We start from the raw sequence: 19,868 nt of genomic DNA on the forward strand, positions 1-19,868 counted from the left end.
GGAATAGTTCGGTGCTTTGTGTACATAACTTACCAATCAAAACTCGCCACCTTTTACACTCTGCTTGCCTCGTTATCTTCAATCTCAGGGGTTGGCTCGGTTTAATAAAACACGTGAGCGTCACGTGCGTCTTCTTCACCATCTCTGACCTTTTTTTTTTTCTCCAACCCCTTCTGTCTAAAACCCACCGACGGCGAAATATCGATTGCTCGGCGTCGGAGTTTCTTCGCCACCGGACTTTTACATGTGACAAAACCCGTCTATAAAGATGCTGTACATATCTGCTCGATCCATTTTCCCGAAGAGAAGCATCGCAACTCTACCTCATCTCTCTCAGAGATTTAAACAAACAGGTACTATGCATACTTCTGTTCCTCTTACGCTTATCCGTCGATAAGCAAAATGCCTTCTTTTGAAATTGATGGTTTTAGGGTTTTAGGGGAAACAGGATTTGCAAAAAAGTGTTAAATCAGCTTCCTTTAGAAGTAAGAAACATTTGTTTAAAGGTTTTGATCTGAACATTTGTTTTATCCATGAATTTGCAGAGAATGAGATTGTTCAGATGTTTAGTGTTCCGAATCCTGAGGAATCGGAGAAGCCTCAAGAGAAATGGAAATTATCTAGAAAGGATCCGTCAGTGCGGATGTTGGATGAGAGATTCATTAGGATAGTGAAAATCTTCAAATGGGGACCTGATGCTGAGAAAGCCTTGGAGGTGCTTAAATTGAAAGTGGATCATCGATTAGTTCGTTCCATTCTTGAGATAGACGTTGAGATCAATGTCAAGATTCAGTTTTTCAAATGGGCTGGTAAAAGAAGGAACTTTCAGCATGATTCCTCCACTTACATGACCTTAATACGTTGCCTCGAAGAAGCTAGGCTTTATGGTGAAATGTATAGAACGATACAAGAGGTGGTCCGTAACACATATGTTAGCGTTAGCCCTGCTCTTCTCTCTGAGCTTGTGAAAGCTTTGGGGCGAGCAAAGATGGTAAGTAAAGCCTTGTCGGTTTTTTACCAGGCGAAAGGACGCAAGTGCAAACCTACTTCGAGCACTTACAACTCCGTGATTCTAATGTTGATGCAAGAAGGACAGCATGAGAAAGTCCATGAGGTTTATACTGAGATGTGTAATGAAGGTGACTGTTTTCCAGACACGATTACTTACTCTGCGCTTATATCCTCATATGAAAAATTAGGCCGTAATGATTCTGCGATAAGGTTGTTTGATGAGATGAAGGATAACTGTATGCAGCCTACAGAGAAAATATACACCACTTTGTTGGGAATTTACTTCAAAGTGGGTAAAGTTGAGAAAGCTTTGGATCTTTTCGAGGAGATGAAACGAGCAGGTTGCTTGCCTACTGTTTATACTTACACAGAAATGATAAAGGGACTTGGCAAAGCTGGGAGGGTAGAAGAAGCATATGATTTATATAAGAACATGCTCAGAGATGGATTGACTCCTGATGTTGTGTTCTTAAACAATCTGATGAACATTTTAGGAAAAGTGGGTCGAGTGGAGGAGCTAACAAATGTCTTCAGTGAGATGGGAAAGTGGAGATGTGTACCCACTGTTGTTTCATACAACACCGTGATGAAAGCTCTGTTTGAGTCTAAAGCACCGGCTTCTGAAGTGAGTTCTTGGTTTGATAAGATGAAGGCAGACGGTGTTTCCCCTAGTGAATTCACTTACTCAATCCTCATAGATGGTTATTGTAAAACGAATAGAGTAGAGAAAGCTTTGTTGCTTCTTGAAGAGATGGATGAGAAAGGTTTTCCACCTTGTCCTGCAGCATATTGCAGCCTCATAAATGCTCTTGGAAAGGCAAAACGATATGAAGCAGCGAATGAGCTATTCAAAGAACTAAAAGAAAATTTCGGCAATGTAAGTTCTCGAGTATACGCTGTGATGATCAAACACTTTGGGAAATGTGGGAAGCTCAGCGAAGCTGTAGATCTCTTCAATGAGATGAAAAACCAAGGAAGTGGTCCTGATGTTTACGCTTACAACGCCCTCATGTCAGGAATGGTGAAGGCTGGTATGATAAACGAAGCTAACTCGTTGCTTAGAAATATGGAAGAAAACGGTTGCAGCGCAGATATAAATTCGCATAATATCATCCTCAATGGGTTTGCTAGGACAGGTGTGCCGAGGCGGGCTATAGAAATGTTTGAAACTATGAAGCATTCTGGTATTAAGCCTGATGGTGTTACGTATAATACCCTCCTCGGATGCTTCGCACATGCTGGAATGTTTGAAGAGGCTGCAAGAATGATGAGGGAGATGAAAGATAAAGGATTTGAGTATGATGCCATCACTTACTCATCTATACTTGAAGCTGTTGGCAATGTGGATCATGAAACAGATGCTTAATTTTTGTAAGAGATGATTTCTCTAATTGGAATAACAAAAGGAAAAAAGAAAAGAAATATAAGCTGAAAAATTTACGACTCTGTTCCATTTCTTTCACACAGCATGTGTATAGACTTCATAAAAAAAAGTGTACTGATCATATAGTAATGTTAAAATATAAGCAGTGACTTAGGACACGTGATTACACGTAATCATCGGCTTATATTGTAGTGAATCACATGAGTATCCGTAAGTTCTTCCTTTTATCTTTTGCATAAGCAAATGCTAAAAGCTCTTACTCAACATTATGTATTGCATAAGCAAATGCTAAAAGCTCTTACTCAACATTATGTAACGTTCCCACTAATTTCCCCTAGTTATTATAGACTAATTGAAGATTGATGTATCATGTATGGTTTTGAAACTATAAACACTTAAATTCAAAGATGATGACTACAAGAAAGAAAACTCTCAAGAATAATTAAGATTGAAAACTTTAGAAGACACAACAAATCTAGCAGAAAAAGACTTAGAAGACACATCAGGATCTTCGTTATATGCAATGGTTCCATCATCCTCGAAGTTTTGGGAATAAGTGAAAGGATCATAACGAACACGATGATCGAAGATCTGATTCTTCTTCTTCTGTCTCAGCATCAGTATCTTCCTCCATATCAATCTCCATTTCGAGATCTTCTTCAATCTCAAAACGTCTTCAGACAGATCTTTGATCCTATCGTAACTGCAAGTCTTCGAACGCATTAGGTGTTTCTTGTTGATACCTGAACTGAAGAGCTCCATCAGAGCAGATGAAAAGAAGCTTTAGACAAACAGAATATAAATTTAGGGACAGTGATATGTATTGTTGGGTGTGTGTATTAAATAGTGTTTAGGATCTTATGATAATGATGTTGATGAGGATCTAATCTCGTCTTACGGAAGTAAAGAATGATTTGTTTAATTACATACAGTACTTAAAGTTGGCATATTCTATGTTACAACTTGCTAATCCTGCAATGTGATGCATATAATATATTAATGATTCGTACGTCATATTATAAGATATTTCTCTTATAAGTTATAAAGCAAATTTTGAAGCATTAATCATTAAGAGATATACAATTAATGGATATCCATTGTATTTATAGGGAAAAATGTGTAAGTTGGCATATATACAAATATTTGCCGTTTTGTTTAGACGTGACATCATTAGTCAGATAATCACAAAATTGTTTAATAGGCCAGTAAATATATTATCTTTTTTTTTGACATAAAATCTGCATATTATCTGTTTTTGTGACATAAATCTGCATATATTATCTTTTTTTTTTTGAAATATACATTATATCTTCATTTACCTTTCACATAACCAAATGCTAAAAGCTCTTTAGTCATCATCATGTTCCTACTAATTGAAGATTGATGTATAGTTTGTAAAAATTAAACACACTTTAGAATCCAAAGTAGAAATAGTAAATAAATGGAGCCCAAGTTATAGATTCTAAAAAGCCCATGATAAGCCCATATTCGTCGTATAGCACCTCTCCGTCTTCAATCGTGAAACTATCGATCGCCGGAAAAAAATCTGGTAGGAAAAGAGTTTATGAAGGTCGGATTTGGTAATGGAGATTGTCTCTAGGGTTCCGGTGACATCTACGAGAGCAGTGCGATTTACTTACGGTTAGTGGAATTCTTTATTTAAAGATGAGAGCTCTACAAAGAAGCATCTTGCTCAAGCGGCTTAAGCAGTGAGAAGAGGAGGTGAGCTTCAGGCAGTTGTGCTGATCAATTATAGTGTTTATTTGATGAGCCTCAACCGAATTCACCACAATGGCTTTGATCTGTCTGTGAATTCTAGAGGTAATCTTATTAGCCTCAACGATTGGGATGTAGAGTTTGATCAATGATCACTATGGTCTGTCTTTGAAGGGGAATACGTACTGGTATGCTACGGATAAGGAATCACGAGACAACGTCTCTGATTTCTTACTCTGTTTCGATTTTACGACAGAGAGGTTTGGACCGCGTCTGCATCTGCTTTTTGAGTCTTATAGTGATGATGACGTGATTTTATCTAGTGTTAGAGAAAGAGCAGCTTGCGGTATTGTTTCAGAACTGTGATACACATGAAGTGGAGATTTGAATTACGACCAAGATTGAGCCCAATGCATTGTCCTTGAGCAAGTTCTTAACGGTGGATGTGGATCCACTCACCGGGTTTTGGTTCTATAGTGGTGGGAGTTTCCTTATTGACGAGGAGAAGAGAGCCATGGTTGTTTTAGATGAAGATAAAAACGTATCGGAAAGCAATCGCAACACAGCTTACTTCATTGGAGATAAATGGTCACTTGAGAGAAGTGGATCTCGAAGAACTTACAACAACCAAAGAGATCTTCCCGCATGCCTTCTCTTAAGTTCTTTGTTCTTTTAGTCTGGATGTGATGAGAAACGTTAAAAACTTGCTTACTTTTGGCATCAACTTTGCTTGGTTTTCTAAATCGGATCCATGACTCATGTCATCTCCTTTGTCAGAACATTAACCATCAGTCAACCAGCTGTGCTTGAAGAGTTTCCGGTGAGATATACAGTTTTCCTGTGTCTTTCTAGTCCGATTCTTGTATTCTTTCCTACCGTAAAACTAATAATTGGGTTTTTATTTTGTGCTCCCAGTGTTTTTCCATTCGATCAATTCAAGAAACTTTTGGAATACTAATTTTGTTGTTAATTCTATCAACAACATGCTTTTGGACTAATTTATATCAGTATTTGGGATTTTATGAATCTGGTGGAAGAACTTTTGTCTTTATGAAAAAAAAAAAAAATCAAACACAACTCTGTTTCCCTCCTTTGTAACTTTGTTGCCTTCCTGTTGTCTTCCTCCGAAGGACATAATGTTCGATAAAAATTTAAAAAAAAAAAAACAAATTGCTGCAAATGGTTTTGGGTTATCTCTGCATGAAAGGGTCAACTTTCAATTTCTGGTCATTGTCAGCATTATTTTGTTGGTAATTTTTTGTGTGAAGCAGTTGTAGCTGGGAAACTTCAACGAACAAGACTTCAAATTTGCCTCCCAGCGTAGACTTGGACTTCTGAATTAGACTTGGCCATAAATGAGATATGTCTTGACAACCACTTTTGAGAGAAATCGATTCCCAGATTATCCATCTTCCAAGTTTCAGATTTTTCTGAAACTATGTGGTCAAATGGCCTCTTTCTCACTCTTTTTACTTTGTCTCTCTTGTTAGGGCAATCATGCTGTGCAACAGATACGCTACTGCAGGGTCAGTACTTGAAAGATGGGAAAGAGCTAAATTCGCCTTTCAGTATCTTCAAGCTCAAGTTTTTCAACTTCAAGAATTCAAGCAGCTGGTATCTTGGAATTTGGTACAACAACTTTTATCTTAGTGGTAATAAGAAGTATGATGGTGATATCTATGACAGAGCTGTTTGGATTGCTAACCGTAACAATCCTATTTTGGGACGCTCTGGAAGCCTTACAGTGGACTCTCTTGGCAGATTGAGTATTTTAAGAGGAGCATCAAGCCTTCTTGAGCTGAGTTCTACGGAAACCACAGGAAACACAACCCTTAAGCTTTTGGATTCTGGAAATCTTCAGCTCCAGGAGATGGATTCTGATGGATCGATGAGGCGGATTTTGTGGCAAAGTTTTGATTATCCAACAGATACCTTTCTCCCTGGGATGAAACTTGGTTTCAATGTCAAGACCGGGAAGAGATGGGAACTGACATCATGGCTAGGTGATACTTTACCTGCTTCTGGATCTCTTGTCTTTGGGATGGATGCCAATATTCCCAACCTATTGACCATCTCGTGGCGTGGAAACATGTATTGGGCAAGTGGGCTCTGGTTTAAGGGTCGATTTTCTTTGGAAGAATTGCCCTTAACCTTCATTTCAACCGAGACTGAACACTATTTTATGTATTCAAGTGAACAATACGATGCCCAAACATTTTTTCCCGCTATAATGATAGACCAACAGGGAAATTTGCATATAAACAGGCTGGACAAGCGTTTGCATGTTCGTTGTCCTCCTTTCACTGAAGAAAGTAACTGGAAGTGTTACAGGCAGGATACTAGAGATTGTTTGTACGCAGGTTGCATAGTCCCATATGACCCATATGGGCTAAGCTATTCTTTCAGAGAGACGATATCGGCTTTCTCCAGCAATGGATTTGTACTTAGTGAGACTGGTGGAAGGTTTAGTTCAGCTGATTGTCATGCTATATGTATGCTTAACTCTTCTTGTCTTGCCTATGCTTCAACCAAATTGGATGGTACGGGTTGCGAAATCTGGAATAGTGATCCTACCAACAAAAAGTCGTCTTCTCAAAGTCCCAGAACTATATATATTCGTTTAAAAGGTATACAAGTTCTGGAAATATATTATCTACCTTTTATTTAAATGTCAGTATAACTAGAGCATATCTATGTTGTTTTCTGGAATACAGGAGTTTTAGTAAACCAAGAGAACGAAAAGGCGGCAACTTGGCTAGTTGTTGTGGCATCACTATTCCTAATTATACCTCTGACTTGGTTTATCATCTATCTTGTTCTAAGGAAATTTAAAATAAAAGGTAAAATTTTGTATCAGGATCACTCAAATGTTTCCTTGTCAATCGTGTTCTCTTACTAATAAATTCACTACCTTTTTGTGTCTTTTTAATCCAGTAACTGTTATATTTCGCGGGATGTTCTACTTTTTATGGGAAAAAGTCATTCCACAAAGTAAGGCTCAGCTGAATAGTTATTGTATAAGCATATATGAATAATGTACATGTTGAATTAGGGATTTTGTTTCTGCTTTTTGCTAGTTATTGGTTGTATACGGAGGAGGCTTCCAACATTGAGGGTTGGTCCAACTATAGACCAAGAAATGCTACTACGTGAATTGGGAATTGATAGGAGCCGCCGAGGCAAGAGAAGTGCAAGGAAGAATAATAATGAACTTCAGATCTTTAGTTTTGAAAGTGTTGCCTTGGCAACAGATTTCTTCTCTGATGGAAACAAGCTCGGTGAAGGAGGTTTTGGTCCTGTATATAAGGTAGTCCAGTCCAGATTCTTCAGATTTTGATATTAAATTAAGTATGTTTTAACGTTTACGCTACACTCTTGAAGGGGAAGTTAACAGATGGGGAAGAAGTGGCTATCAAGAGACTATCATTAGCATCCGGACAAGGATTAGTGGAGTTCAAGAACGAAGCTATGCTTATTGCAAAACTTCAGCACACAAATCTTGTTCAGTTGCTAGGATGCTGCGTAGAGAAGGACGAGAAAATGTTGATTTATGAATACATGCCCAACAAGAGTCTTGACTACTTCCTCTTTGGTGAGCTTCCTTTAAATATCTAAGAATCTTTAGAAACCTTATCTGAAAAAATATTGTTGAATCTGTGCAGATCCCTTGAGAAAAAACGTTCTGGATTGGACGCTGCGGTTCAGGATCATGGAAGGGATAATTCAAGGACTTTTGTACCTTCACAAGTACTCGAGACTGAAAGTGATACACAGAGACATCAAAGCCAGCAACATCTTGCTGGACGAGGATATGAATCCCAAGATATCAGATTTCGGAATGGCTCGGATATTTGGAGCGCAAGAATCCAAAGCCAACACCAAAAGAGTTGCTGGCACATTGTAAGTCAATAGTGACTAGAAACAAGGAGAAGATTCGCAAGTCAGTTTTTTTAATAGACTTTCTTTTGTTGATACTGTGCATAGTGGATATATGTCTCCGGAGTACTTCAGAGAAGGACTATTCTCGGCGAAATCAGATGTGTTCAGCTTCGGAGTTCTAATGCTCGAAATTATTTGTGGAAGGAAAAACAATAGCTTCCACCATGACTCAGAAGGACCTCTAAATCTCATAGTCCATGTAAGAAAAGCTAAACTTCTTCTTGTATCATTTGTAAACATTCTCAGCTTGTTTTGTCCTTGGATCTCTGAAACTCTGTTTTTCAGGTATGGAATCTGTTTAGAGAGAACCGAATAAGCGAAGTCGTAGATCCGTCTTGGGGAGATCCTGCAGTTCCTAACCCTCAAGTGTTGAGATGTTTACAAGTTGCTCTGTTGTGTGTACAAGAAAGCGCAGAAGAAAGACCAAGTATGTTAGACGTTGTTTCGATGATATACAGCGACGGCAACAATGCTCTTTGTTTGCCTAAAGAGCCAGCTTTCTATGATGGTCCCCGGAGAAGCTCACCGGAGATGGATGTTGAGCCACAGGAGGTAGAAAATGTATCGGCCAATAGAGTTACTATCACAGTAATGGAAGCAAGGTGAAGCTAGTGAGTGAATTGAGGAAAACCAGATAGTTCGTATATGAATCTCATCTCATTAATACGTAAAAGTTATTTTACTTGTATGTTGGATAATTTTCTCGTTATGTTACACTTGCTTATTATAGCGATTCCCCAAATTCTGAATTCGAATACAAATTGGACTTTCCACGTGGATACGCTTCTGTGGCCCGGAGTGATCGCGTGTATTCATTCTTACCACTATATATACACGACATGGCTGGACAAAACCAATTATCTAAACTCGAAGAAACAGAGATATTTCTTTGTGTTTTGGGAATTAAGAAAGTTATAATCTCTGTTGTCTTCGAGTTTCAGGTCTATCCCTAACCCTAATATTCAGCCATGTCGTCCAAACAAGGTTATTATGATCCTCCTTCTTCTCATATCTATGTTATCTCGGTTTGTTACGATCATATTGATCTATATCTTCCTTTAGCAGTTTCTGTTGATAATGTGCTAGCTTTCTATTTTGATCTCACAAATTCATCGATCAATCTGCCAATCTTGTGTGCTCTTAATGTAATGTGATTCTTGACCGATCGGTTTCTTAATTGGTATCCCAGGAGGGAAATTGAAGCCATTGAAGCAGCCTAAGTCTGGTAAGAAGGAGTACGATGAGGTATATATGTTTCTTCAACTCGCTAATTACCCTTTTATCTTGGAAACAGTTTTTCTAGCCAAGTTTTGGTTGATTCATGGCTTTATGCCCTTTTTTTTCTTTTGGCAAGTTTGTGGTTGGTTTATGCCATTTTGTTTATAGCTCAACGTTTTTTTTGCTCTGTTTCAAATGTAGCACGAAATGGAGTTAATGCAGAAAAAGAAGGATGAAGAGAAGGTAGAGTTTTCCCTAATCTTAGTTTTGATTATTTGGACAATTCTACGAGACAGTTATTGCTAATGATGATCTTGAAAACAGGCACTTAAAGAACTCAGGGCCAAGGCGTCACAAAAAGGATCATTTGGAGGCACAGGACTTAAGAAGAGTGGGAAGAAATAAGACTAATCTACCTCGATGTAATCTCAAATCTCCCATGTATGCTTATCAATGTATCATGACTGGTTATAAAACCATTAAAACCATAAATCTAGGACTTTCACTTTCTCCAAAATTCTGCAACTTTCATTAGGGTTTTTAGTTGTTCCAAGCTTCGATCAAACAGAAAAAAGATCATTTGCACCAGCATTCACAAAAACCACATCCGATATTCTGAGAGTCGAACCAAAAAAGAAAAAGATTACAACTTTTGAAGTCCCAAAAAGTTTGCGAATTGAACCTTCCCATCAAGCACTTGCTTGGCTAAAATCTTGAATCCTGTCACCACGAACACTCAAGTTTTCCATTGCATTCTCCAGACCAGAGCTCATCTCCGCCAACACATGAGGATCATTGTAATGCTGAACAGCTTGAACAATGCTCCTAAGTTTCTTGAACGGATCTGGACCATCAAACACCTCTGAACCCACGAAGACTCCATCACAACCTAGCTGCATCATCAAGGCTGCATCGGCGGGAGTCGTGATCCCACCTGATGCGAACTGAACCACAGGAACCCTACCCATCTGCTTAGTCTGAGCAACAAGATCATACGGTGCTGAGATCTTCTTAGCAAACGTGAACACCTCATCATCATCCATGTTGTTCAGGACCCTAACGTCACCCATCAATGACCTAACGTTCTTCACAGTCTCGGCAATGTTACCTGTTCCAGTTAAATCACCTTGGATCCTGATCATAGCAGCACCTTCTCTGATACGCCTCAAAGCCTCTCCTGTATCACGGCAACCACAAATGAACGGGGATCGGAAGTTGTGTTTGTTGATGAAATGATCATCATCCGCAACAGAGATGACCTCGCTCTCGTCAATGTAGTCAACGGCAAGAGATTCCAAGATCTGAGCCTCGACGAAATGACCAACGCGAGCTCGTCCCATCACCGGAACAGAAACAGCTCGTTTCACTTCTTTGACGAGAACGGGATCGGGCATACGACGAACACCAGAGCAAGATCGAACCGGATCTGAGACGAGAACAGAACATGCGCCGGCGGATTCAGCGATCTTAGCCTGGTTAACAGAAGAAACCTCAACAATAGCGCCGCCACGAAGCACCTGAGCTAATCCAACCTTAACAGAGAAGGGATGGTTTTTCTTAGCGTCGGTAATGGCAGTGCCGCTGTAGAGAGTAACAGCACCTCCTTGATCTTGATCAGTCATAGCTTGATCAGCCATTGTCAGATTTTTCGTAGCTTGTTAGTATAGTAACAGAGAGTATTTCGCGGGAGAAACAGAGTTCGCTAGTCACACGATCTGAGACGAGGAAGGTGCGTTGAAACAAAGGAGAAATAAAAAGAGAGAATGAAGAAGAAGAAGAAGAGTGTGGTTTCGTCTGGAAGATTCTAATAAGACTGTCGTCGTCACTGATAGAGAGGAGAAATCGATTTAGGTCGCCGATTAGGAAGAAATCGAGAAACGACGTAGTATTCCAAAAACGAGGAAACAAAGTGGGCTTCCATGATGATATCCATCCATCCAAGTAGAACTTATTTTTTTAAGAGCCGTCAGATGTAAAGAGAACACGTGGCATCATCGCGTGATATTCCCGCTTGTTTCTCGTCTGACAACCGTCCAAAGAGATATTTATATATTTTTTCGAAATGATTATTTGGTGGACACGAGTCAAACCAAAGGCAGCCAAAAAGCGTGAAAAAAATATATAAATACGAAATAAAGGGGGGAAAAATGTCAAAAAAAGCCCGAACTTTCAAATTTAGGACGAAAAAAGCATAGACTTTCGAAATGTCAATTAAATCATAAAGTTTGGTTTGACTTTTCGATAAAATGCTCAAGTTTCGTTGATTAGGCCATTTTGAGCACGACGTTAACTTTCCGTTAAAAAAAAATAACGCAGTTAACTTTTTGTTAGAACCAAAACGATGTCGTTTTAGTAACCTTTTAAAACATTGTTCTTTTTTCAAAAAAATATTAACAGAACTGTAATCAAGAAGAATCGAACTCAAGGCTATTGCAAATCATAAATCACTCATGACAATTGGGCCGCATTAACTTTTTAGCATCACACCACACAACTAATTTATATATAAATAGGAAATGAATTACAATAACAAAATATTAAATAATATATATAAAAGTAAGGTTTCACTCTCTCTTTATAATAATATTTATTTTTGACTAAACCAAAAAACACATTTAATCATATACATTAATTCATATTTTAAATCCACACTTTACTACTAAAATGTAAATAAAAATTATATAGAAAATTAACTAAACAAATTCAAGTGTAACTCATAAATTTTAAAATTCAAAATGGGTTAACTTAAATTATTTAAATAAAATCTAATTTAACTTACAGTTTTAACTAAATCCATAATTCTATTTTATTTGAAAGAACATATATGAATTTGAATTTCAAAACCCATTAACACTATTAAAATATTATCTTAAAAATAATTGAAACTCGTAAATTTTTTAATTTGAAAGGAGGTTGATTGAGTTTAAAAATGAAGTTTCAATTAAAACTTGGATTCTTATTTAATTTAGAGATCATATATATATATATATATATATATATAATTTTTTAAAAATTGTTACTTTTAATAAATATATATTTAACGTGTATATATATAGAACAGCTGTGTGTTTGGTACTAAAAGGTTATTGTGGGACAATGGTTGATTGAAGGTTGCAACTACACATGGTCGTGAGTTCGATTCCCCACGGATTCAGATTGGACCACGTTTTAAAAGTTACTAAACGGCGTCGTTTTGGTTCTAACGAAAAATTAACTGCGTTATTATTTTTTTTAACGGAAAGTTAACGTCGTGCTCAAAATGACCCAGTCAACGAAACTTGAACATTTTATCGAAAAATCAAACCAAACTTTATGATTTAATTGACATTTCGAAAGTTCATGCTTTTTTGTCCTAAATTTGAAAGTTCGGACTTTTTCTGACATTTTTCCCAGATAAAGGGGGAGGGGGTGAATCTAACAACTGTCTTTACATAGTGACCCACCATGTTATATAAATGAATTGTCACGAACTAGACGGCGTCGTTTTAGTGCTCCTCACGTGTTTCAGGTTGCTTCTTCCAGCTATTTGTGTTTTTGTTTTCACGGTTTTTTTGTAGTAATTGAATACGATTGAGTACGTAAATCTTACTCTCCCGCTTCTGCCACTTACCACTGATGAATAATCATATAAAGTTCTGAAACTTGTATTATATATCTTTAGATGAGACAAAAAAATATCTCAGTGGCCAACAAGGAGCTAAGAAACAATGATTCAAATCTATTAAAAAAAACTTTATTTTAAATCGTCATTACCATAGAAAAGAAAGAATATCTGAGTGATATTTGAAACTTCGATAATCGGATCACAAATTTCATCTATGTTGAGTTGTAGACACGAGTAAATGGTGGGAACATGGATTGAACACATGCCTATATGATATGATATGAAGCTGCAAGTGTATGAAAAAACCATGCGAATTTTTCAAAATATCAACCCTCTTTTTGGTACATACAAGTAAGTCCCGACAGTTATGGGGGAAATTAATATTGTGACGACGTTTTGATATCTGTGACCAATAGTATGCATATATAGAAGACTACTACTCGTGCTCAAGCTTCAAAATATGTATTGTATGACTTTGATATCTTCTTTTGTGTTCTGTTTGTTCGATGAGTGCTTCTTAATTCTTATACATTCCCTTCAATTTCTTCTACTTGAGGGAAAGATACTTTTATGCATTGCATCTCTCATATGTTTGATGCATAACTCATTTGGTTGATGTGATACATTTACAACGAATTACAAACAACTGAGTGGGGCGATACCACCACTTTTGTTTTTTTATCGGCAAAATTCAAAACTTGAATAACCCAACCATCATCGCGGTCTCGTATAGAATATAATATAAACATTTTATTTAAGATAAAAACAAAAACTACTTCACACAATCCGGATTGGAAAAAAACTAATCCTGATTTATAAACAGTTTTATTTATATACTTTTTAGTGTGAGAAAATTTTGGGTCAAAAACGACTATAAATTTTTTACCATTACTTTAGAATTCAAAAACGTTATTTGTTTGTTTAGTACTAACATTTACCAAATCTTGGCATAGTAACTATAAATATCATATTTAATCTAAATCCCATAAAGTATGTAAACCATTTGAATTGGTCCACAAATCTCTCATTAAATAATTAGGAAGAACTAAAACGACATATACAAATCAAGTTTAAGGGAGCGTCAGAGAAAATAAGATACAGCGACCAACCAAAAAAAAATATACTCTCTCTCTTCTACTACTCCTCTTCTCTGCGCTTTAATTTGAACTTGTGGAGAGAGAGAGAGAGAAGAGAAACAAAGGGTTAGATAGAGAGAGATAGAGATATCGAGAGAGAAACCAAAGCTGCTTCGGCGTCTAGGAGATTGTTGTTTAGAGATCCGATTCAAGGATCCATTTGGAGCTCCGATTCGAGCTAGAGGTCATGAACGGAAGACAGAGATCTGGCGCCGCGGCTGTGCATCACCAGAGGCAGCTCTCCGATAACCCTCTCGACATGTCTTCCTCCAATGGCCGATGGCTTCAATCTACTGGTCTTCAGCATTTCCAGTCATCCGCCAATGTAATCCCAGAATCTGATCCTTTTTCTTCTCCTCCCTATCTTTCCATCGATTTGAATTTTCTGCCAAGTTTCTATGAAGATCTGTTACTTCAGATGGTTTCTATATCTTTTTAATGAAAATTCTCCGATCTGAAGTTCTCGGAAATTTTGTTTTTGAGTTATTGTTTATTATGCATTTTTTCTCGATGAGACTTGCGAACCCAAGTTTAGTGTTATGAGATGTTTTTTTTTTTTTAACTTGCTGGTGTGATTATTAACAGGATTATGGATACTATGCTGGTGGACAAGGTGGTGGTCAAGCAACCAGAGGATACCAGAATGCTCAGAGAGGGTTTAATGGAGGTAATGACTTCTTTGGAGAACCCACTACTCCTCAATACGGTGCTCGTCCCACGAACCAAAGGAAGAACAATGATGAATCTGAGTTTAGTCCCGGGCTCTTAGATCTGCATTCTTTTGATACTGAGCTTCTTCCTGAGGTAGGTATTAGTGTAATTCATAACCTTTTGGTGCGTTTTTTATTTTCCATTTACATATGCTAGTAACAGACCAGACCTGCAATTCAAGCTTTTATTTTCGTACCTTTGTTTAAATGTCAGCTGCATTTAGGTGGACAACTATAAAATTGATTGCTTGCTGGAAGAGTGGACTCTTTACACTGCACTTTTAGGTTATTGGACTATTTTTAGTAAAAGAAATTTTATTTTCTCTGTGACCATATCATGGGTATTACCTGCTAACCAATTTGAAGATAAAACCTATAAAAGAATTATATGACACCATCTGGTTATTTGATTCTCTGCTTAACATCAGATAAATATGTGGAATCCATTGCATTTGCCATTGTGGTCATATTGTATAGGCTTTTAACTTTGTTATCTTATCAGCAGATTCCAGTCTCTAGCCAATTAGATGGCCCCTCACTTTTCAATCCTAGTCAAGCCCAAAGCTTTGATGACTTTGAAGCTTACAACAAGCAGCCTAACCGTAGTCGCGTGTTGGCTGAAAACTTGGCTGCTGAGAAGGAGAGGATGAACGCTGTTGCAAAGATCAAAGTTGTTGTACGTTTTCTTTCCTTCAGTTCCTACATAGAATCACTTTATTTTCTCTGCCTTGAGTATTGTAAATACTAATCCATAACGTATCATGATGTTCCCTTATCGTTTTTGAACAGGTACGGAAGCGACCACTTAACAAAAAAGAGTCAACAAAAAACGAGGAAGACATTGTTGACACCCATTCCAATTGCTTAACAGTTCATGAAACAAAACTTAAGGTTAGTTTCTGGTGGTTTGGATTCATGCAATCTCAAGTGTCTGAGTCATCACCATAGGAAGACAATAAGACTGACCTATTATTACATTATTGCAGGTTGACTTAACTGCTTATGTTGAAAAGCATGAATTTGTGTTTGATGCCGTGCTAGATGAGGAAGTTTCAAATGATGAGGTAAGTGCTGTTTGAAAGTAACAGGACTGAATATAACTCTGGAGTCTGGAATAAACCTTACTTACATAATAATCAATTACTATTCTGGCCCTTATTTTTCAAATTTCTGTAGGTTTATCGTGAGACGGTGGAGCCTGTAGTCCCCCTGATATTTCAGCGCATCAAAGCTACTTGCTTTGCATATGGGCAAACAGGTAAATTATCTCCAAAGGAATCATAAATACACAAGATCACTTTCCTGGAAAATCTGACAAGCTAATAGCAAGACCTTAAGATCCACCATCTAAAGTATTTGGCATGCGTTTCTGCTGTGGGAGGTTAAGGCCTACTCTACTTTCCCAAACTGTGCCTGTAAAAGCCTCTTCAGTTTAATTGTGAAATTTGTTTGAAACGCGATAAACAACATCCACTTATCAGAAAACAAAGAGTAGTCTGCTTTAACTATATTTTTACCCATTTTTTCTATGTGAACAATCTTTGGTTTTATGTTTGCCTCTCAGGTAGTGGAAAAACCTATACTATGAAGCCTTTGCCTTTAAAAGCTTCAAGGGACATCCTGAGGTTGATGCACCACACATACAGAAACCAAGGGTTTCAGTTGTTTGTCAGCTTTTTTGAGATTTATGGAGGAAAGCTATATGATCTCCTCAGTGAGAGGAAGTAAGTTGAAAGGCATCTTACGCGATTTTAGATCTTGACTGCAATGCTTATTATGTAGATGTATTCAAACTTTCTCTAACTTTATAGGAAGCTATGCATGAGAGAGGATGGTAAGCAGCAAGTGTGCATCGTTGGTTTGCAAGAGTACAGAGTATCTGATACAGATGCGATTATGGAGCTTATTGAGAGAGGAAGCGCAACAAGAAGTACTGGAACCACTGGTGCAAATGAAGAATCCTCTCGTTCCCATGCTATACTTCAGCTCGCAATAAAAAAATCAGTAGAGGGAAATCAGACAAAGCCCCCTCGCCTCGTTGGCAAGCTTTCTTTCATCGATCTCGCTGGAAGTGAACGTGGCGCAGACACAACAGACAATGACAAGCAGACAAGGTAACAATTTACACAGTTTCTTATAGTGACACTTTTCAAGTTATTAAGTATTTGCTTAGATATTTTGTTTGTTTCATATGACCCAGATTGGAAGGAGCTGAGATCAATAAGAGCTTACTCGCCTTAAAGGAATGTATTAGAGCTCTGGATAATGATCAAGGTCACATCCCTTTTAGAGGCAGTAAGTTAACTGAAGTTCTTAGGGACTCCTTCATGGGAAATTCTCGTACTGTAATGATATCTTGTATATCGCCAAGCTCTGGATCATGTGAGCACACACTTAACACCTTAAGATACGCAGACAGGTTGGTTTTACTCATTTTCTGTTATATATTGTCTTTCTTTAATTTTTTTCATTCTTGCATCTCATAAAATTTTGCATTGTAGGGTTAAGAGTCTCTCAAAGGGAAACGGCTCTAAGAAAGATGTATCTTCGTCGACCATGAACCTAAGGGAGTCCACAAAAATACCTTTGTCGTCCGCACTTCCAACTCCAACCAACTATGATGATGATGTGAATGAGATGTGGACCGAAGAGAACGATGAATTTGATGCATCAGATTATGAGCAAGAGAAACAAATGTGGAAGAAAAATGGGAAAATAGAGCCATCCTATAATGGTATGGCACAGGAAAGAATTCCAAAACCGACTATTCAAATGAAGTCAAGAGAGATGCCAAGGCCCGATATGAAGAAGTCAAACTCTGATGACAATCTAAATGCACTTCTGCAGGTAACATTCAGCTAAAGCATTCTCTATCAGGAAAAGTCAACTTCTGTCTTTATTGTCTTTGATAAAAAAAATGGTTTCTCATGAACTTTACCAGGAAGAAGAAGACCTTGTGAATGCACACCGTAAACAAGTTGAGGATACCATGAATATTGTGAAAGAGGTATGAATTTGTTCAGTTGGTTTGGGTTCTATGACTTAAGCTCAGATTCACTAAAACCCTTTTACATCACCTGCGCAGGAGATGAACTTGCTGGTTGAAGCAGATCAACCCGGAAACCAGCTAGATGGTTACATTTCAAGACTGAACACAATTCTATCTCAGAAGGCTGCAGGTATACTTCAACTACAGAACCGTCTTGCTCATTTCCAGAAACGCCTTAGGGAGCACAATGTATTGGTCTCTACCACTGGGTACTGATCGATAATCAGACTCTCGAGTAAATACTGGTCCTCCTTTTATCGACCTCATCTCGGGTTTTGCACTTGTGCCCCCTACTGGCTTGGACTGGAGATCAGAAGTCTATCTGTTTACAGCCTACTGAGAACTTTACAGCGAAGAGTTACGGATGATTACAGAGTTTCTCATACGTAATAGATGCAGTCTGTTCTTGCTACTGCAATTTGAAATCTATCAGATTCTTGTAATGGATTTATGGCAGAGGATGAAATACCTATGTAATATTGCATTTGTGCTATTAACGAGCTTGCCTTCTATTCTATACCATATTTTGTATTGCGCGCTGTGCCCTATGATCCAATTGATAAGTTTGCTGATTGGTTTAAGGGACTTAAGACCTCGAAGAATGAGTTCCAACCGATGATTTGAAGTTTCAAACAGTATCACAACAAACATTATGTTTGTCAGTTAACAACCTCAAAGTTCTGGGAATTGATAAACGACGATTAACCATCTGATGATGCTGGTAAAACATGAAACAAATGAACAAGAAGAGAATACTAAAAGCCAAACAAATCAAGAATACGATAAAACAAAGATTTTAATGGCTTTAAAACGTTTGGATAGGTTACGAGTAGAGATCACAGAAGAACTTGTCAACGATGTTGAGATACACGGGACTTCTAATACGAGAATAGTAATGAAGTGCCTCTTCGACGTCAAGGGCTTGCTCTATATCTCCTGTCTCAGTCATATACATCTCGCTAATCTTCCTCTCCATTGTATCGCAGTCTCTCGATGAACGCAAAGAGCAAGCTTCTGTTTTCTTCTCGTGATGATCTTGTTCTTGCTCTTGAACCTCGTGCTCCAACATTAATGGACCTCCAATGCTGTTTTCCAGATCAGACTCCCAGATGTTGAGGAAACTTGCGTAAATATTGTCTCCATCGAGAGAATTTGATCTGCAAAATGTGCAAGACAAGTGAGATTTTGGTCTAGGGAGTTTCTTACTTACTCGGAGAAAGATGGACTTGAGACTGTGAAGTGTTCTATGAAAGAAGCTGTTTGTTTTCTGAAACATTTCTCTTCACTGCAACTGATATGTGATCTTGTCGGCAGATCAATGCTACTCACATATATATAAATCATTTTGAGTTCATAGAAATCAAATTATACGTTTTATTAAATGTGTCGATGTTACTTTAGTTTCATAGTATTTGCGAAATTACACCTTTTGTGTCTATTACTCAGCATCAAAAAGGCTAAAGTGAAAATTTGTCATGTCTCGGAATAAAACCTTTCTCTTTTGTTTTGTTTAATCTTTGTCCTCCAATGTTTATATGTCTTTTGCTTATCTGAAGATCTTAAATTAAAGTTAATAGTATTGACTTCATATTGGGATCACGTATATGCGGTACCGATGTTACCGTTGTGCAAGAATCAAGGAACCGTACTCTTTGTCAAAAATCATGTTTCATGAGCTTGACCAATGGGCCTACTTCATTAGTTAAATCCAGCTTTTTTTTTTTCCAACTGCACACATAAATTAATATATGTATAATAATTATTTGTATCCCCAATTCATACATATTAATATATTATTGTTATTTAAAAAAATAATTGGCTAGACACTACACTAAGGCAAAATTGATAAAGAGTTTTATAAATTATTGGCGTAGATATACGTATGATGCAAATTAAGACTTTACACTACTTATCATCTACAACTTAAGATGTATATGTGCTGAAAAATCATCGCGGTCATCTTTAGTATTATGCCAACTTTAACTTCTTCTTTTTTACTATACGAATATCAAATTGTTTTTAATGTATTATGTATGTGTCAAGTTTGTGCAGTCATATATAATCATATGTATTTGTTCATTCAGAAGGTCAATCTAGATGA

General features: G+C 37.4%; 5 protein-coding genes across 8 annotated transcripts; 3 read left to right on the plus strand and 2 right to left on the minus strand.

Annotated features, from left to right (window-relative positions):
• Positions 1-119: 119 nt before the first annotated feature.
• Positions 120-2,457, plus strand: LOC17891461 (pentatricopeptide repeat-containing protein At3g16010). The gene is made up of 2 exons (XM_006296545.2): positions 120-353; positions 546-2,457. The coding sequence occupies exons 1-2, from the start codon at positions 269-271 to the stop codon at positions 2,375-2,377; spliced, it is 1,917 nt and encodes a 638-aa protein (XP_006296607.1). The 5' UTR covers positions 120-268; the 3' UTR covers positions 2,378-2,457.
• Positions 2,458-4,268: 1,811 nt separating this feature from the next.
• Positions 4,269-8,829, plus strand: LOC17891543 (G-type lectin S-receptor-like serine/threonine-protein kinase CES101). 4 transcript variants are annotated; one of them, XM_023785316.1, is made up of 9 exons: positions 4,269-4,931; positions 5,380-6,738; positions 6,826-6,951; positions 7,046-7,102; positions 7,189-7,418; positions 7,493-7,703; positions 7,774-8,011; positions 8,096-8,249; positions 8,336-8,829. In XM_023785316.1, the coding sequence occupies exons 2-9, from the start codon at positions 5,550-5,552 to the stop codon at positions 8,654-8,656; spliced, it is 2,526 nt and encodes an 841-aa protein (XP_023641084.1). In that variant the 5' UTR covers positions 4,269-4,931; positions 5,380-5,549; the 3' UTR covers positions 8,657-8,829. The 4 variants fall into 4 exon arrangements, with proteins under 4 accessions (XP_023641084.1, XP_023641083.1, XP_023641086.1 ...); XM_023785315.1 differs by having other exon boundaries at positions 5,383-6,738; XM_023785318.1 differs by lacking the exon at positions 4,269-4,931 and having other exon boundaries at positions 5,649-5,740; positions 5,873-6,738.
• Positions 8,830-9,774: 945 nt separating this feature from the next.
• On the minus strand, positions 9,775-11,164 carry LOC17893645 (pyridoxal 5'-phosphate synthase-like subunit PDX1.2). The gene has a single exon (XM_006299572.2). It carries the CDS (start codon positions 10,903-10,905, stop codon positions 9,958-9,960), a length of 948 nt encoding a protein of 315 aa, XP_006299634.1. The 5' UTR covers positions 10,906-11,164; the 3' UTR covers positions 9,775-9,957.
• A 2,798-nt stretch (positions 11,165-13,962) lies between these two features.
• LOC17893565 (kinesin-like protein KIN-13B) lies at positions 13,963-18,298 on the plus strand. The gene is made up of 12 exons (XM_006297053.2): positions 13,963-14,333; positions 14,594-14,812; positions 15,224-15,394; positions 15,508-15,609; positions 15,705-15,782; positions 15,895-15,976; positions 16,283-16,442; positions 16,530-16,832; positions 16,919-17,137; positions 17,220-17,565; positions 17,660-17,725; positions 17,804-18,298. The coding sequence occupies exons 1-12, from the start codon at positions 14,196-14,198 to the stop codon at positions 17,981-17,983; spliced, it is 2,064 nt and encodes a 687-aa protein (XP_006297115.1). The 5' UTR covers positions 13,963-14,195; the 3' UTR covers positions 17,984-18,298.
• A 155-nt stretch (positions 18,299-18,453) lies between these two features.
• Positions 18,454-19,147, minus strand: LOC17890574. Its single transcript, XM_006300041.2, has one exon. It carries the CDS (start codon positions 19,041-19,043, stop codon positions 18,591-18,593), a length of 453 nt encoding a protein of 150 aa, XP_006300103.1. The 5' UTR covers positions 19,044-19,147; the 3' UTR covers positions 18,454-18,590.
• Between the last annotated feature and the right edge of the window lie 721 nt (positions 19,148-19,868).

Source organism: Capsella rubella, unplaced genomic scaffold (genome assembly GCF_000375325.1).
Source record: "Capsella rubella cultivar Monte Gargano unplaced genomic scaffold, Caprub1_0 scaffold_3, whole genome shotgun sequence".
Classification (NCBI taxonomy): domain Eukaryota; kingdom Viridiplantae; phylum Streptophyta; class Magnoliopsida; order Brassicales; family Brassicaceae; genus Capsella; species Capsella rubella.

Coding starts and splice junctions, on each gene's coding strand:
- LOC17891461 (XM_006296545.2), top strand. CDS start 269: ATGCTGTACATATCTGCTCGATCCATTTTCCCGAAGAGAAGCATCGCA. Junction 354..545: donor TCAGAGATTTAAACAAACAG/GTACTATGCATA, acceptor ATGAATTTGCAG/AGAATGAGATTGTTCAGATG.
- LOC17891543 (XM_023785316.1), top strand. CDS start 5,550: ATGTGGTCAAATGGCCTCTTTCTCACTCTTTTTACTTTGTCTCTCTTG. Junction 7,103..7,188: donor GGAAAAAGTCATTCCACAAA/GTAAGGCTCAGC, acceptor GCTTTTTGCTAG/TTATTGGTTGTATACGGAGG. Junction 8,012..8,095: donor AAAAGAGTTGCTGGCACATT/GTAAGTCAATAG, acceptor TACTGTGCATAG/TGGATATATGTCTCCGGAGT.
- LOC17893645 (XM_006299572.2), bottom strand. CDS start 10,905: ATGGCTGATCAAGCTATGACTGATCAAGATCAAGGAGGTGCTGTTACT.
- LOC17893565 (XM_006297053.2), top strand. CDS start 14,196: ATGAACGGAAGACAGAGATCTGGCGCCGCGGCTGTGCATCACCAGAGG. Junction 15,610..15,704: donor TTCATGAAACAAAACTTAAG/GTTAGTTTCTGG, acceptor ACATTATTGCAG/GTTGACTTAACTGCTTATGT. Junction 17,566..17,659: donor ATCTAAATGCACTTCTGCAG/GTAACATTCAGC, acceptor GAACTTTACCAG/GAAGAAGAAGACCTTGTGAA.
- LOC17890574 (XM_006300041.2), bottom strand. CDS start 19,043: ATGTTTCAGAAAACAAACAGCTTCTTTCATAGAACACTTCACAGTCTC.